The 14190-nt window shown below is 37.2% G+C and overlaps 1 protein-coding gene and 1 pseudogene across 1 annotated transcript in view; both read left to right on the top strand.

Moving 5' to 3' along the window:
• The window catches only part of TEX11 (testis expressed 11), a 132833-nt gene that overhangs the window by 94018 nt on the left and 24625 nt on the right, over positions 1–14190 (top strand). The window contains exons 18-22 of the mRNA XM_036271112.1: positions 2656–2741; positions 5715–5771; positions 9338–9378; positions 10539–10625; positions 12513–12583. Of these exons, the coding sequence (XP_036127005.1) occupies positions 2656–2741; positions 5715–5771; positions 9338–9378; positions 10539–10625; positions 12513–12583 (342 nt within the window). The remainder of the gene's footprint in view (positions 1–2655; positions 2742–5714; positions 5772–9337; positions 9379–10538; positions 10626–12512; positions 12584–14190) is intronic.
• LOC118635932 lies at positions 13424–13864 on the top strand (annotated as a pseudogene).

The raw sequence follows: 14190 nt of genomic DNA on the forward strand, positions 1-14190 counted from the left end.
AGAAGGTAGCTGACAATGTGATTTAAAGCTTGATCTACAAGTATAGTGTTTCTGTTCGTATTAATGTATGTACTACTTGGCCATAGCAGTTGTCTCTTCTGCTTGACCTCATATTACTCCACTATGTCATCCTCATATGTCTGATGGTGGGGGAAACGAGAAGGTATGCTAAGACTGCAAAATGAAGCAGGCAGTTTCATAGAATATAAAAAAAATTATTATAGGGTAATTTACTCACAGGAGGATTGGGTTAGAGTAGAGCAGATAACCCAGTAATTCTGTGCAGATTATTCTCCACTACCAGAATGTTTGTTTCCTCGAACTTTCATGGTTTGGGGGGAAAAGAGCAACCAGCAAAGGAGAAAATAAAGATTATGTGGTGTCCTGGAAGCCAAATGTGTTTCAAGGAGGAAAAGAGTGATCAACTATGTTGAATGTTACTGATAGGTCAAATACGAGAGCTGAAAATTGACCACTGAAATGTACACTATGGAGGTCATTGGTGAATTGGAGAAGAACAATTTTGATAGAGCAGTAGGGCAAAAGCCTGTTTGGAGTAGGCTCAAGAGAGAAATTGAAAGAAAGGAATTGGGATGCAATAAGTGTAGACAACTCTTTAGAGGAGTTGCTACAAAGGGAATAAAAGAAATTAGGCAGTAGTTGGTGAGAGAAGTATGTATGATGAAGAGGTTTGTTTGTTTGTTTGTTTGAGATAGGATGAATGAGGATGTTTATATGCTGATGAGAATGTCCCAGGAAGAGAACAAAAAGTTGACAAGGGGGGAGAGAAATAGGAGAATTGTTAGAGCGATGTCCTTAAACTGACAAGAGGTGGTGGACACAAGTGTATAAGTTTAGGGATTGGCTTTAGGAAGAAACATGGATAATTCATCTATGAAAGCAACTGAGAGGGCAGAGTATGTGGTATGGTTCCTGGGGTGTGAGTAGATGTGGTAGTAGGAATCTGGAAGTTCTCTTCCTGACCTCTTCAGTTTTCTCAGTGAAGTAGGAACAAGGTAATCACTGGAGAATGAGAATGGGAAAGGAGGTGTTGAGGGTAAAGAAGAGAGGATAAGGTGTAAGCTAATCATCCAGAAAAGCAAGAAATTGGATGACAATGATAGTGAGGTATGGGTTGCCTGGTAGCAGTAAGGGTCATTTGATGAAGTTTTAAAGGAAAGCAAATAGTTGTATGGGTTTTTATCTAGCAACTTCCTGCAGCATGGATGCACGTACAATAGTCAGTAGAAAGTTGGATATAACCAGGCTTGTGGTTTTGCCAGAAGAATACAGTGAAGCAAAAGAGGGGCAGGAAAAGCAAGGAATGAGGAAGTGGTTATAATTAATCCCCATGGAATTTGAACCTAGGCACGGATGAGGACCTCAAGGGAACAAGGGACCATGAAAAAATTATTAACATCAATGGATTAGAGGTCTTAGTGCAGTTGAATGATTGCTGGAGAATAAAGAGGTGAATTAGAGAGGTAGGAGATGGTGGCTCTGGAACAGAGCAGGGTGAAGAACTAAGGTGAGGGAATGAGGGAGGCACTCAAAGAAGCACTCATTCCCAGGGTTGTGCAAGTGCAGAGTTGGTCCTTACACCCTTACATGACCATAAAAGTGGATGCCTCCTTAAATTTTTCACCCTAGGAGCCTCATTTACACTACCAGGCTCATCCTAGTCCCAGCCCTGACTGAGAACATGGAAGAGTTATAATCATTAGCAATGACAGGGTCCAGTGAATAACTGTGCTAGTGAATGGCTAAGGTAATTGGCAGAGTGAAACTTAAAGAAACAAGAGGCTAAGAAATTATAAGTATCGCTTATCTTTATATTGAAAATGCCAAAAATTAAGACAGGGATAGCTTTTAGAGAAAATAACTGTGAGCAGTATATAAATCATTAAGGAATGAGAGGAATTAGCCTGAGAGCTGGTAGATCACCACAACAATGAAGGATGTAGGTTATATAATCTGATGACAGGAAATTCAAAACTGAGGATTTTAAGGAGAAAGAAGGGAAAATGATTTTAAAGCAGCAATGAAGAACAAAAACGATGCCTATTCCTCCTCCAGGTCTAGGGGTAGAAAGGAGATGAGCGAAAAACAGCCACTCCCTAGAGACAGTATTCTTGATGAAACCTAGATTTCCACTAGAGGAAGAATGAGGAGGGAACTTTCAGGGAAGGCATTTCTCATAGAGATCTTGCTGATAATGGGCTGAATTTCAGAGCGCATGGAAGGGTTGAAGGAATTGGGGAGAAATGGGAAAAGAATGCAAAATATGGGATTTACAGAGCCTTATGGAGATTAGGGTACTAAAATTAAGCATGACCTGAGAGTTTGTCGTTCTTTGGTTAATGTTCATCAATAGGAATAAAGAGCACAGTAAGATCAGTCCTAGTGGATTCAAGGTTGGCAAGGCTATTAGTGTTTCTCCATAGGGAGGAGGGGTGGGTTTCTGAGGCCTATTAACCTGTTCTGTTTTTGTCAGTGAGTTGTATCTTCCTTCTGTCACCTTGCAGTAGCTCTTCTGAGAATACAAAATGAAAATGTTTAGTTTTCTTTTTTCTTGTCCTTAATGGACAGGAATATAGACATTTTGTAAATATCACTTTGAGATGTAATTTAACATATTATATTTGTCCTTTTTAGAATGGACAGCAACTTGCTGGAGAAAAAGCTTTGGAATATTTGGCTAAATATTCAGAAGACACAGAACAAATCATTACTGCTTTAAAGTAAGTAATTCATATCCTATGGATAGGAAAGGATTTCCTCTGTCAATCTTACTCTTGGTTGGAAAGGATTTCCTCTGTCAATCTTACTCTTGGTCTATAAACTGCTGAAATAGTGCTGATGGGATCAGGCTGATTCAGTGCCTACTATACAACTGTTTTATATTTAAATTTTTTCCAGCTTTATTGAGGTATAATTGACAAATAACATCGTGTAAGTTTAAGGTGTACAACCTTATGATTTGATACATGTATATATTGGGCAATGGTTAGCACAATAAAGTTAACACATTCATCACCTCACAAAATTACAATTTGTGTGTGTGTTTGTGGTGAGAACATTTAAGATTTACTCTCTTGGCAACTTTCAAGTATATACTACAGTATTGTTAACTATAGTCACTATGCCGTACATTAGCTCTCCAGAACTTATTCATCTTATAAGTGGAAGTTTGTGCCCTTTGACCAACATCTCCCCATTTCCTCCATCAGCCCCTGGCAACCACGATTATGCTTAGTTTCTAATTATTTGGTGTTTTTTTTAAAGATCCCTCATGTAAGTGAGATAATGCAGTATTTATCTTTCTCTGTCAGACTGATTTTACTTAGTACAGTACCCTCAAGGCCCATCCATATTGTTGAAAAAGGCAGGAATTCCTTATTTTATATGGCTGAATAATATTTCATTGTGAAATGTGTGTCCATACCACATTTTCTTTATCTGTTCGTCCAGATTCTTAGATTGTTTTCATATATTGACTATTGTGAATAATGCACAGTGGACATGGGAGTGCAGCTGTCTCTTTGAGGTAGTGGTTTTCTTTCTTTTGGATATATACCCAGAAGTGGGACTGCTGTATCATGTGGTAGTAATATTTTTAATTTTTGAGGAACCTCCTTAACTGTTTTCCATAATAGCTGTACTAATTTATAATCCCACTAATAGTACGCAAGGGTTCCCTTTTCTCCACAGTCCCACAAACATTTGTTATCTCTTGTTGACGATCGCCATTCTAACAGGTATGGGGTGATAGCTCACTGTGAGGTGATATCTCACTGTGGTTTTGATTTGCATTTCCCTGATTATTAGTGATGTTGAGCATCTTGTCATGTACCTGTTGGCCATCTGTATGTCTTCTTTGGAAAAAATGTTTATTCATGTCCTTTGCCCATTTTTAAATTAGATTGGTTGGGTTTTTTGTTTGTTTTGGTGTTGAGTCATATGAGTTTCTTAATATATTTTGAACATTAACTCCTTACAAGGTACATGGTTTGAAAATATTTTCTCCCATTCTGTAGGTTGCCATTTCATTTTGTTGATAGTTTTTTTTTGTTTTTTGCTGTACAGAAGCTTTTTAGTTTGATATAGTCCCACTTACTTATTTTTGCTTTTGTTGTTTATGCTTTGGGTGTCATATCCAAAAAAATCATTGTCAAAGAGCTCTTTCCATGTGTCTTTTTCTAGGAGTTTTGTGGTTTCAGGTCTTATATTTAAGTCTTTAATTCATTTCAAGTTAATTTTTTGGGAATAATAGAAGATATAGGGTTCAGTTTCATTCTTTTGCACATGAATACTCAGTTTTCCCAGCACCATTTATTGAAAAAAAACTGTCTTTCCTCTATTGAGTATTCTTGGCTCCCTTGTCCAATGTTAGTTCATTATATATACATGGGCTTATTTCTGGGCTATGTTATTACATTGTTCTATATGATCTTTTATGCCAGTACAATACTGTTTTGATTACTATAGCTTTGTAGTATAATTTGAAGCCAGGATGTGCGACCCCTTTAGCTTTGCTCTTTCTCATGATTGCTTTAGCTATTTCGGGGTCTTCTGTGGTTCCATACAAATTTTAGGATTTGTTTTGTATTTCTGTGAAAAAATGCCATTGGAAATTTGGTGGGGATGCTTAAATTTAAAAAATAAAAAAGGTATCATTTGAACCTGATATTCCCCCTTCTCTCTTTTTATGATAGAAAAGGGTTTATCAAAAGGGAACTTTTACATACAATAGTGAGGCAGAGGAAAGTGAGGTTAGGACATGATCACTAATAATGTGACTGAGAATATGCCAATGGGAAAATTTGGAAACCCAGGGGATTCCATAATGGTTCTCCTGTTGGTCAACTCTACTTGAGGCCACAATTCCAAAGGGAAATGGAATCACAGAAATAAAAGTATCTAAAGGAGTATTAATATATTTGCATGCCTTCAGTCAGATAAATATCTGAAATCATTCAGGATAGATGGTATTTAAAAAGATTTTTAAGGTTGCCATGGCCAGTTTTTCTCAGTGGTTAGAGCATTGGTCCATAGAACAAATAGTAGTGGGTTCTAGTCCCAGTCAGGAACACGTATCTTGGTTGCAGGTTCGTTCCCCAGCCCTGGTCAGGGTCGTGCAGGAGGCAGTCAATGGCTGTATCTCTCACACATCGATATTTCTCTCCCACCCTTCTACCCTCCCTATCTAAAAATCCATGGAAAAATATCCTTGGATAAGGATTAAAAAACAAACAGCAGCAACAACAAAAAAGATTTTTAGGGTTTTTACACACCGACCTTATTTTGTCAGCTTGTCATTATGCTGCCAGATCCCTTTAAAGAATAGTCATTCTAGTTATGTGGAACTCAAGGGCCAGTTCCAGGTTCCTTTTTAGGAAGAAAAATATAAAGACTTGTACACCGTACTTAATGTCCTAGCAGGTGATTTGGGGCAATTCTGTCAACTGTGGAACTATTTAAGAATTTGTCATAGCATCACTTATGTTTTTAAATGATTTTATTTAAATCACTCTTTCAAAATTACAAATTGGTATGTTTTCATTACAACCATTAAAACAATACAAAGATCTATAAATAAAAAGAGAAGTAATCTCCTCCGTACCCTCTCTTTTCTCACTTCTGCCTCCTGGGGTAATCAGTGTTAATAACTTGGTGTATATTCTTTCACATGTTTATATTATTTTATCACACAGGTGTTTGTTTCGTCTTCTTGTTCCAAAAGTTTCTGAAATGCCAGAATCTGAAAACAAGTAAGTTATTTCAGCAGAAATGATGTATTCACCATTAGAAAAATTATAGTAGCTTTTAATAAAAACCTAATTTTGAGAGATGTATAGTACAGTGGGTAACATCAATCTAGGCTCTGGGGCCAGTCTTCCTAGCTTTATATCCTGGCTCTGCTGCTTGCTAGATGTATGACTTGGGCTTCTGTTTTCCCATCTGTACAATGGGAATGATAATAATACCTACTTTATGGAGTTGCTGTGAAGACTGGATGAGTAAATATGTGTAAAACACTCAGAAGAAGATTGCCAGGCACTCACCACGCCCTCAACTATGTTAGCTATGATTTCATTATGATATTTGATCTGTTTCCTTCTTTCTTAACAGGATACTTAAATATAGACATATCCCTTACTTTCCCACAGGAAGATTTAACCTGATTGGCTAGTTGATTCTGATTCTGTATCAGCTCAGCTGGGACTATTCAAACTCAGCTGGGACTTGATGGAAGAATTGGGTTACCAGTTTTTTTCATTTACAAAATGCACTATCTCCTAATGATTTAAAAGAAAACTCTATTCAAGGCCTTAATTAGGGATACCTTTCAGAGATATATTGCCATCTCCACATTCTCTACTCATACAAAACACTTTTTTTTTGTGTATCTGTACTTCACTTTTGCTTTATATATTTGAACCCAGAGATAATATATTTTTTCAGCTAAATTGTTTGGGAAATAAATGTGACTGAGGTGATACTGGATTGATGACAACTTTTTGTCATAATACAAATTTTACCCAAGCATATGTAAGTTTCGCCTCTTTACAGGCTCTATGAATCCATTAGAAGGCAACCCAAACTACAAAAATATTGAGACAATTAAAAATTGAATAATGACCAAATATTTGATGCTCTTAAGAAATGATTACTTTTAAGGCTTGTAATGGCAGTATGGTTATGTTTCTTAAAATAATCCTTGTCTTTTATTTTATTTAGTTATTTATTTGGTACACGCCCATAGTGGGAACTGAACCCAGGACTCTCTGGTCCGTAGGCTGGCGCTCCAACCACTGAGCCAAACCGGCCAGGGCAAATCCTTGTCTTTTAGAGACACATCCTAAAATATTTATTGATGCAATGATACGATGTCTGAAATTTGCTTCAAAATAATATGGTAGGGAAAGGAGTTGGTGGAGGGTATCATTGAATTAAGGTTGATGATGAATTAGTAATTATTGAAGCTGAGTAATGGGTACATGGAGATTCACTTATCTGTTAACATATGAACATCTTTGAAATTTTCCACAATAACACAGCTGTCAGGAGAGGGGTTGGGGACCTGGGTGAAAAAGGTGTAGAGATTAAGAAAAAAACACATACACAAGTCATAGATATACAGACAATAGTATGGTGATTGCCAGAGAGGGAAAGGGGGTGAGGGGAGGTAGAAGAGGGTAAACGGGGGATAAATGGTAATGGGAGGAGACTTGTATATTGTATTGGGGTGGAGAACACACAATACAATATACAGATGATGTATTATAAAATGGTATATCTGAAACCTATATAATTTTATTAAACAACATCACCCCAATAAATTCAATTAAAAAGTTAAAAAATAAAAAAAGGAAACGGAGAGACTAAACCTTGATAGTAGATTGTAAGCGTTCCTTTGCAGCTAGGGCTATTTGTATTTATCTTGGTATCTCCGGAACCTCAGATAGTATCTGACATATAATAGCCACTTGATTTATTTAAATGACTGAATGTCTGTTCTTTAAAAGAAGACCTTTGCCCTAGCCAGTTTGGCTTAGCGGTTAGAGTTTCTGCCCGTGGACCCAAGGGTCTCAGGTTCGATTCCCGGTCAAGGGCTGCATGTACCTGGGTTGCAAGTTCGATCCCCAGCCCTGGTCGGGGTCCTGCAGGAGGCAACCAGTCGACGTGTGTCTCTCTTGCATTGATGTTTCTCTCTCTCTTTCTCTCTTTCTCTCTCCCTTCCTTTCACTCTATCTAAAAAAATTAATGGAAAAATATCCTCAGGTGAGGATTAACCCCCAAAAAGGAAGAAGAAGATGTTTATCACTAGATTTACAGGTGATTCATAGCCCATGTAATTGTGACATACAGTCAAACTCCACTCATTAAAACCAATTTGGAGATGGGGGAAAAGGAAAGGAGTCCTGTTTGAATTAGTAATAAACTTAGATTACGAAATACTTTATACCCTTATTGTTTTCAGGTAAATATAGTAGTAAAGAACATTTTCTAGCAGTGTTTTCTGATAGAGGTCAAGACCTGATTTAACAAATTGATTATACTAACTTTTTTTTTTTTAAGCCTAATTCAATGAAAAGAGAGAATTGAGTTCTAGTTTCAGCTATTTTACTAACTTCTGCTTTACCTTGGGCAATAACAACTTATTTAATTTCTCTAAGCTTTATTTTCTTCATCTGTTTAAATTTAAAAAGCTGGATTGGATAATTACTAAAGTTTCATCCTCCTCTGAAATCCTATGGTTTTTTATTTTAATTAATGATATCTACTTAAGTATTAACAAATCGGTGTGCTAAAATTTTTTAAGCACTTTGTTTCTTAAATAAACCATGCACCTCCTTTTCATATCCTTATATATATTTGTGTTATTTATTTGCATTAATGGACCCTTCCTAGATGATTTTATGTAGTCACTGAATTAAATAGGGAAGACGGTAACTTTAGGTCAGCTTAAATTCAAATTAATAAAATTTACTGTAAGAAGTTATTTTATATAAATCAGAATTCTAAGTTTTCCCTGAAAAAACTGCTAATTTCTTGAAGCACAGTATTTATTATATAGTACTAGACCCTCTCCTGATAAAGCCAGTCTTACAGTCCACTCTACCCTACTTCCTGTAACCTTCCTTAGTTGAGTTTGCCAGTACTTCCATATTTATTCCTTTAAGTGAAATGGAATATTGTTCTCTATTAAAATTTACATACCCCTTAAAGGAACTTGACAAAGGGTCAAGAGGCCTAGGTGGTAGTCTTGACATTGTCATTTTTATGAACTTGAACACATCATCCCCCCATCTCTTGATCTGTTTTCTCTGGACGGGATGCATGTTTTTTAAACTATACTCCTCAGAACCCTGGAAATTCTGTGGCACTGACCCAGTGACTTTTAGGAAGGTGAGGCTCTAGGCCCGCTTTGATCTTTTCTTGTATATTAGATTTTTATAAAATTGTATTTGAAACAAGAGTTTTAATTTTTCCTCTTCAAAAAAAATAAAAAAGAACTTGAAGATGAAGATCACTACCTACTCTCAAATTCTGTAGCCCTGTAATATAAAACCTTATCAGTCATTGAAATCCTTTGTTGAGAGTAGGTGTAGAAGAGGAAGAGAGAAACAATATGTGGGCCCTGGGGATGAGGGACAGGATCCTACAGTGGGGGAAATAGTGTTGAAATGACATGTTGGAGCCATGAACAAACTTCACAATTTTGCAGTTTTGTACAGCTTTCAGGCACAAATAGGGTCTCATGGTGGTAAAGCTTTTCTATAGTAAAGCTTTGAAACAGTAGGCAAATAATCTTTTTTCTTTTATTTTATAGAAAGAAAGAAACGGATAGACTTTTGGTTTGCTTGAATAGAGGTAAGTATTTCTTTGATCATTTTTAGGCCTTCATCTTGCCTCTATCCTCTATTAAATTCTCCTAATACATTGAGCTCACTGACTCAAACTTCATGCTTTTGTGAACGTTTGTTGCAGCAGTCAACCTTGGTTTCTTTATTCACAAGCCCAGAGAAGTTTGGCATCCCTAGTATTCATATACAAATGAGATTTCAGTTCTGTTCCTGTTCAATTTGTTTTAAAAACATTCTCTCCCTCTCTCTCCCTTCCTCCCTTCTATCCTGAATTGAACAGGTGAAGAAGGATCAAGACAAAAAACAAAAATGTTCTGAACCCTGCTAGTTTTCATGCCCTCTAAAACAAATTCAGATCATTTACTGTTATTTTGAAGCTACCCAAGTCTGTGCCACCTCCCTATCTAATAATTTCTCTCTGTCCCCTTCATTCAAGCTAACCTCCTAGCAACATCTCATTCCTGTCCCAACTTCATGCTTTCAGATATGATGTTTCCCTTTTGCCTGACAGGTCTTCCCATTTATATTGTTCACATACCTATTCCCTTATGTCCAATGCACACCAGAAACTCCACATCTTAGAAACTCGATTCTATTTATTGCGGTAGTTCAATTTTATACCTCAAATACCTGTCAACAAGGTGTGAAATGCAGCAAAGTGGTGTAGAAACCAAAGCTTTTCGAAAGAGAATAACTTTGCTGGTTGGCATCCTTATCCCTCAGAAGGGCATGTGGATATGTAGTAAATGCTTTCTGGTGACATCATGTTCTTGTTCTGCAATGTGCTTGCTGTGGGAGCTTAGTAAGTATGCCAGCCCCTTGATACTCTTCCAATTCTCAATCTCCATTTCAGTCTTTTTAATGATTGCTCCGATTCTTTTATTTCCTTACATGTAAATCATATCTTTCTACCTCAGGTGGTAAATGATTGCTTTAATTAAAATTATAAATCTCTCCAAAGGCTTGTTTGTTCCTCAAAGTTTTAGTTAACAGCGGCTTGGACCTTGTCAGTGCTTTTTGTCATTTTAATTACTTTTGGCATACCCGTGCGCACACACGCACACAACTTTCCTAAATTCAAACTCATTGTTCGTCTGTTTTGAAATCAGGATTAACAACTTTGATAAAGTAAAAGACCTTAATATAAAATTTTCCTGTTCGATGCAGTACACCTGAAATTTTCTCAGACTTTGTTTGGAAAAGACTCGACTTCAGCCTCATGGATTAATGAAGCTCATTGGTTTAGAAAAATAGGTAAAAGAAAATTCTATGGTTATGGGAAACATTGTGGGGTGGGAGAATCAACAGATGTGGATTCAAATGTTTGCTCTTTCATTTGTATCTGTGGGTACAAGGGTAACTTGCTTAATCTAAGGTTAATTATTTACAAAATGAGAACAATTATATATATTTTGTAGGATTAGTAAGGGTTGTAAATGAAACATTGTACCTGGGACATATAGGTACTCAATAAATATTCATTTTCTTCCTTTTCTGTAAAAATGGGTCTAAAATAAAATGATGAATTATAACTGCATATCCCCAAGGCTATGACCCTAAACTTGGTCTAGAATACACAGTTTTTCTCTAAAATGATTCATCAAAATAAACTACATGCAACAATATGGATGAATCTCACAAACATAATATTGAGCAAAAGAAACCAGACATTGAGTACATATTGTATGAGTCCATTAATATATGGTAAAAAAACAAAAAAAAAACAAAACAACAACAACAAAAAACAGGCAAAATAAATTGATGATGTTAGAATTCAGGATAGTGGTTACTATCCTGAGGGGTTTGGACTTTGTAGAGGATTGGTGGGGTGGCTTCTGGGTTTCTGGCAATGATCCAGATCATTCTTTATTTATATTGGTTATGTGAATATATATTTCCTTTGTGAAAATTCATTAAGCTGTACAATTATTAATGTTGTGGATGCAGTTACTACGGTAATAAGTAAACAACGATTAAGCAGCAATATCACAAAGTAGACTGATTCTACATGGACCTTTTTCTGCTTTATGGGCTTTACTGGAGCTCTAATCTAGAAGAAAGGGGAATAAATACAGCAATCTGGCTTCTAAGAAACTTATGTAGATAATGGAAAATAACAAACATTTAAGCTATAGAAAGGTTTAATGACCTTGATATTTTGAAAGTTTGAAAAGTTACTTTCCAGTACTACTTTTATTGAATTTTAATTTTGATATTCCAAGGTGAAGATCATGCTGAATGTTGCCTAATGGGGCTTCCACTGCTCTGTGGAAGATGTAAATCTTTCCAGCAGTTTTCTTCAACCCTTGATTCTAGCATACCATGTTCTTTGCTAAATTCTAAATGTTTTTTAACCAATGCCAATTGGTGAGCTCCTTTGTGATCCTCATTTTTTGATGGATTTGTGCTAAGAATTTATTGTATATCCCATTTTTTTTTCTTCACTTGAGGATACTTTTTATTTATATTAGGTAGAGTGGGGGAGGGGGAGAGAGAAAAAGAAACATCGTTGTGATAGAGCCACATCCACTGGTTGCCTCCCGCAGGACCCAACCAGGGCCGGGGACAAACAGCAACCTAGGTACGTGCCCTTGACCGGAATTGAACCCACAACTCATTGGTCTGTGGGCCGACACTCTAACCACTGAGCAAAACCCTGGCCAAAGCTCCCCAATTTTTTTTTTTTTTTTTTTATCCTCACCCGAGGACATTTTTCCATTTTTTGCACAGATAGAGTGGGAGGGAGAGAGAGAGAGAGAAACATCGACGTGAAAGGGACACATCGAGTGGCTGCCACCCGCACAACCCAACCAGGGCCGGGGACAAACTGCAACCGAGGTACATGCCCTTAGCGGGAACCGAACCCGGGTCTCTCCGGACCGCAGGCCGACGCTCTAACCGCTGAACCAATCCGGCCAGGGCCAAAGCTCCCCAATTTTTTAAAAAAAATCAGCACTACCTTTATTGGTCATTGACTTAGAATTGAAATCTCTAATTTACCTGGAAAAAAACTAAAGTTAGCTGTTTTAACCCCGAGAAGCCCCTCATTAGTATATTAATATTAAAAATGTATGTATAGAGATTATGGTACATATTAAATAGTAGATTTTCATAACTGTATTATCTCATGTTAACTTTCAGCTTGGAACTTGGCTGTGCAATCTCACAGAGAGCCAGTGACAATGAGAGAGTTTTTCATTCTTTCTTATAAGGTATGTCTCTTCTAATAAATATCTCATGTACATACTACAGCAAGGATATCAGCATGGCTAAATACAGGGTGGGATTGGATTTTAATGTAGGAACTTTTAATATGTGTTTAAGCAGGAAGGACCTAAGGAAAATTTGATCCCTATAGGGTATAATGTGATAACATGAAGCAGGTCTCCCCATACCAAAATATCACAACCATCATAGAGCCTAAAGTTCTACCATTAGAAAGTTACTTCTTTGACTTTGAAGAAATTTCACTGTTCGAGAGACTTATCTTGAAATATAACTATCTTTAGAAGGGGAATCCTCTAAGAAGTTGTAAATTATCAAAACATTAGGAAGGTTTATGGGTATAAGTCTATAGGAATATAGAATAGATGTCTGGGGACAACAAGAGATAAAAAGGATACTAAGAAGCTTGGGCCTACTTTATAATTTGTCCTAGAGTGGGTTCTGTGTGTAAAGATTTGTGAGCTGTTTTGCAATTATAAACATGTTTAAATAGTTGTTAACCTCTAAGTTAAAGGTTAAATACCAGAAAGAAAGACAAATATTGATGAAAGAATGCAAGGAGAAGTGCTAGAGAATATTGTTCATACACATCTGAGAGTATACAGTTTGATATATTGAGATAGATTAAATGGTAAGAGTTTTAAAACTGGAAAGAACTCTAGAGATAATCTGGTACAACTCCCTGGTCTTATATATGAGTCACCTGAGACCTGGAGATATTGGGTGTCTTAAAATGCTATCAGTTCAGTGGACGGTGGTGATTATTGCCACTAAACATTTGGGAAGACTAAGAAATAGTTTTAGGCTCTTGCATCTCGGCCACCGACATGCCATCTAGACTAAGGAAGACCCGGGAACTTCGGGGACACGTGAGCCACGGCCTCGGCCGCATCAGCAAGCCCAGGAAGCACCCGGGAGGCCGAGGTAATGCTGGTGGCTTCATCATCACAGGATCCACTTCAACAAATGTCACCCTAGTTACTTTGGAAAAGTGGGTATGAGACATTTCCACTTAAAGAGGAACCTGAGTTTCTGCCTAACTGTCAACCTTGATAAATTGTGGACCTTGGTCAGTGAACAGACACGGGTTAGTGCTGCCAAAAACAAGACTGGAGTGGCTCCTATCATTGATGCGGTGCGATCGGGCTACTACAGAGTTCTGGGGAAGAAAGCTCCCAAAGCAGCCAGTCTTTGGGAAGGCCAAATTCTTCAGCAGAAGAGCTGAGGAGATTAAGGGTGTTGGTGGGGCTTGTGTCCTGGTAGCTTGAAGCCACATGGAGGGAAGTTCCCAAAAGCAGTGTGTAAATTCTTCAGCAGAAGAGCTGAGAGGAATATTAAGGGTATTGGCAAGGCTGAAAACCTGAGAAGATTGATGGTGTTGGAGTCACATGAGGGGAGTTCATTAAAATGTCCACAAGTGAAAAAAAAAAAAAGTCTTTGGCCCGGCCGGTGTGGCTCACTAGTTGAGCGTCGACCTGTGCACCAAGAAATAGTCTTTGGAAGTTTAGGTATAATTATAATAATTAAATAAATTACTTCTAGTTTTGACATTTGCTATAGCTCTAGTAGAATTCCAGGTTAAAATCCCAAGTGG

This window comes from Molossus molossus, unplaced genomic scaffold, assembly GCF_014108415.1.
Source record: "Molossus molossus isolate mMolMol1 unplaced genomic scaffold, mMolMol1.p scaffold_m16_p_2, whole genome shotgun sequence".
In the NCBI taxonomy this organism is placed as follows: domain Eukaryota; kingdom Metazoa; phylum Chordata; class Mammalia; order Chiroptera; family Molossidae; genus Molossus; species Molossus molossus.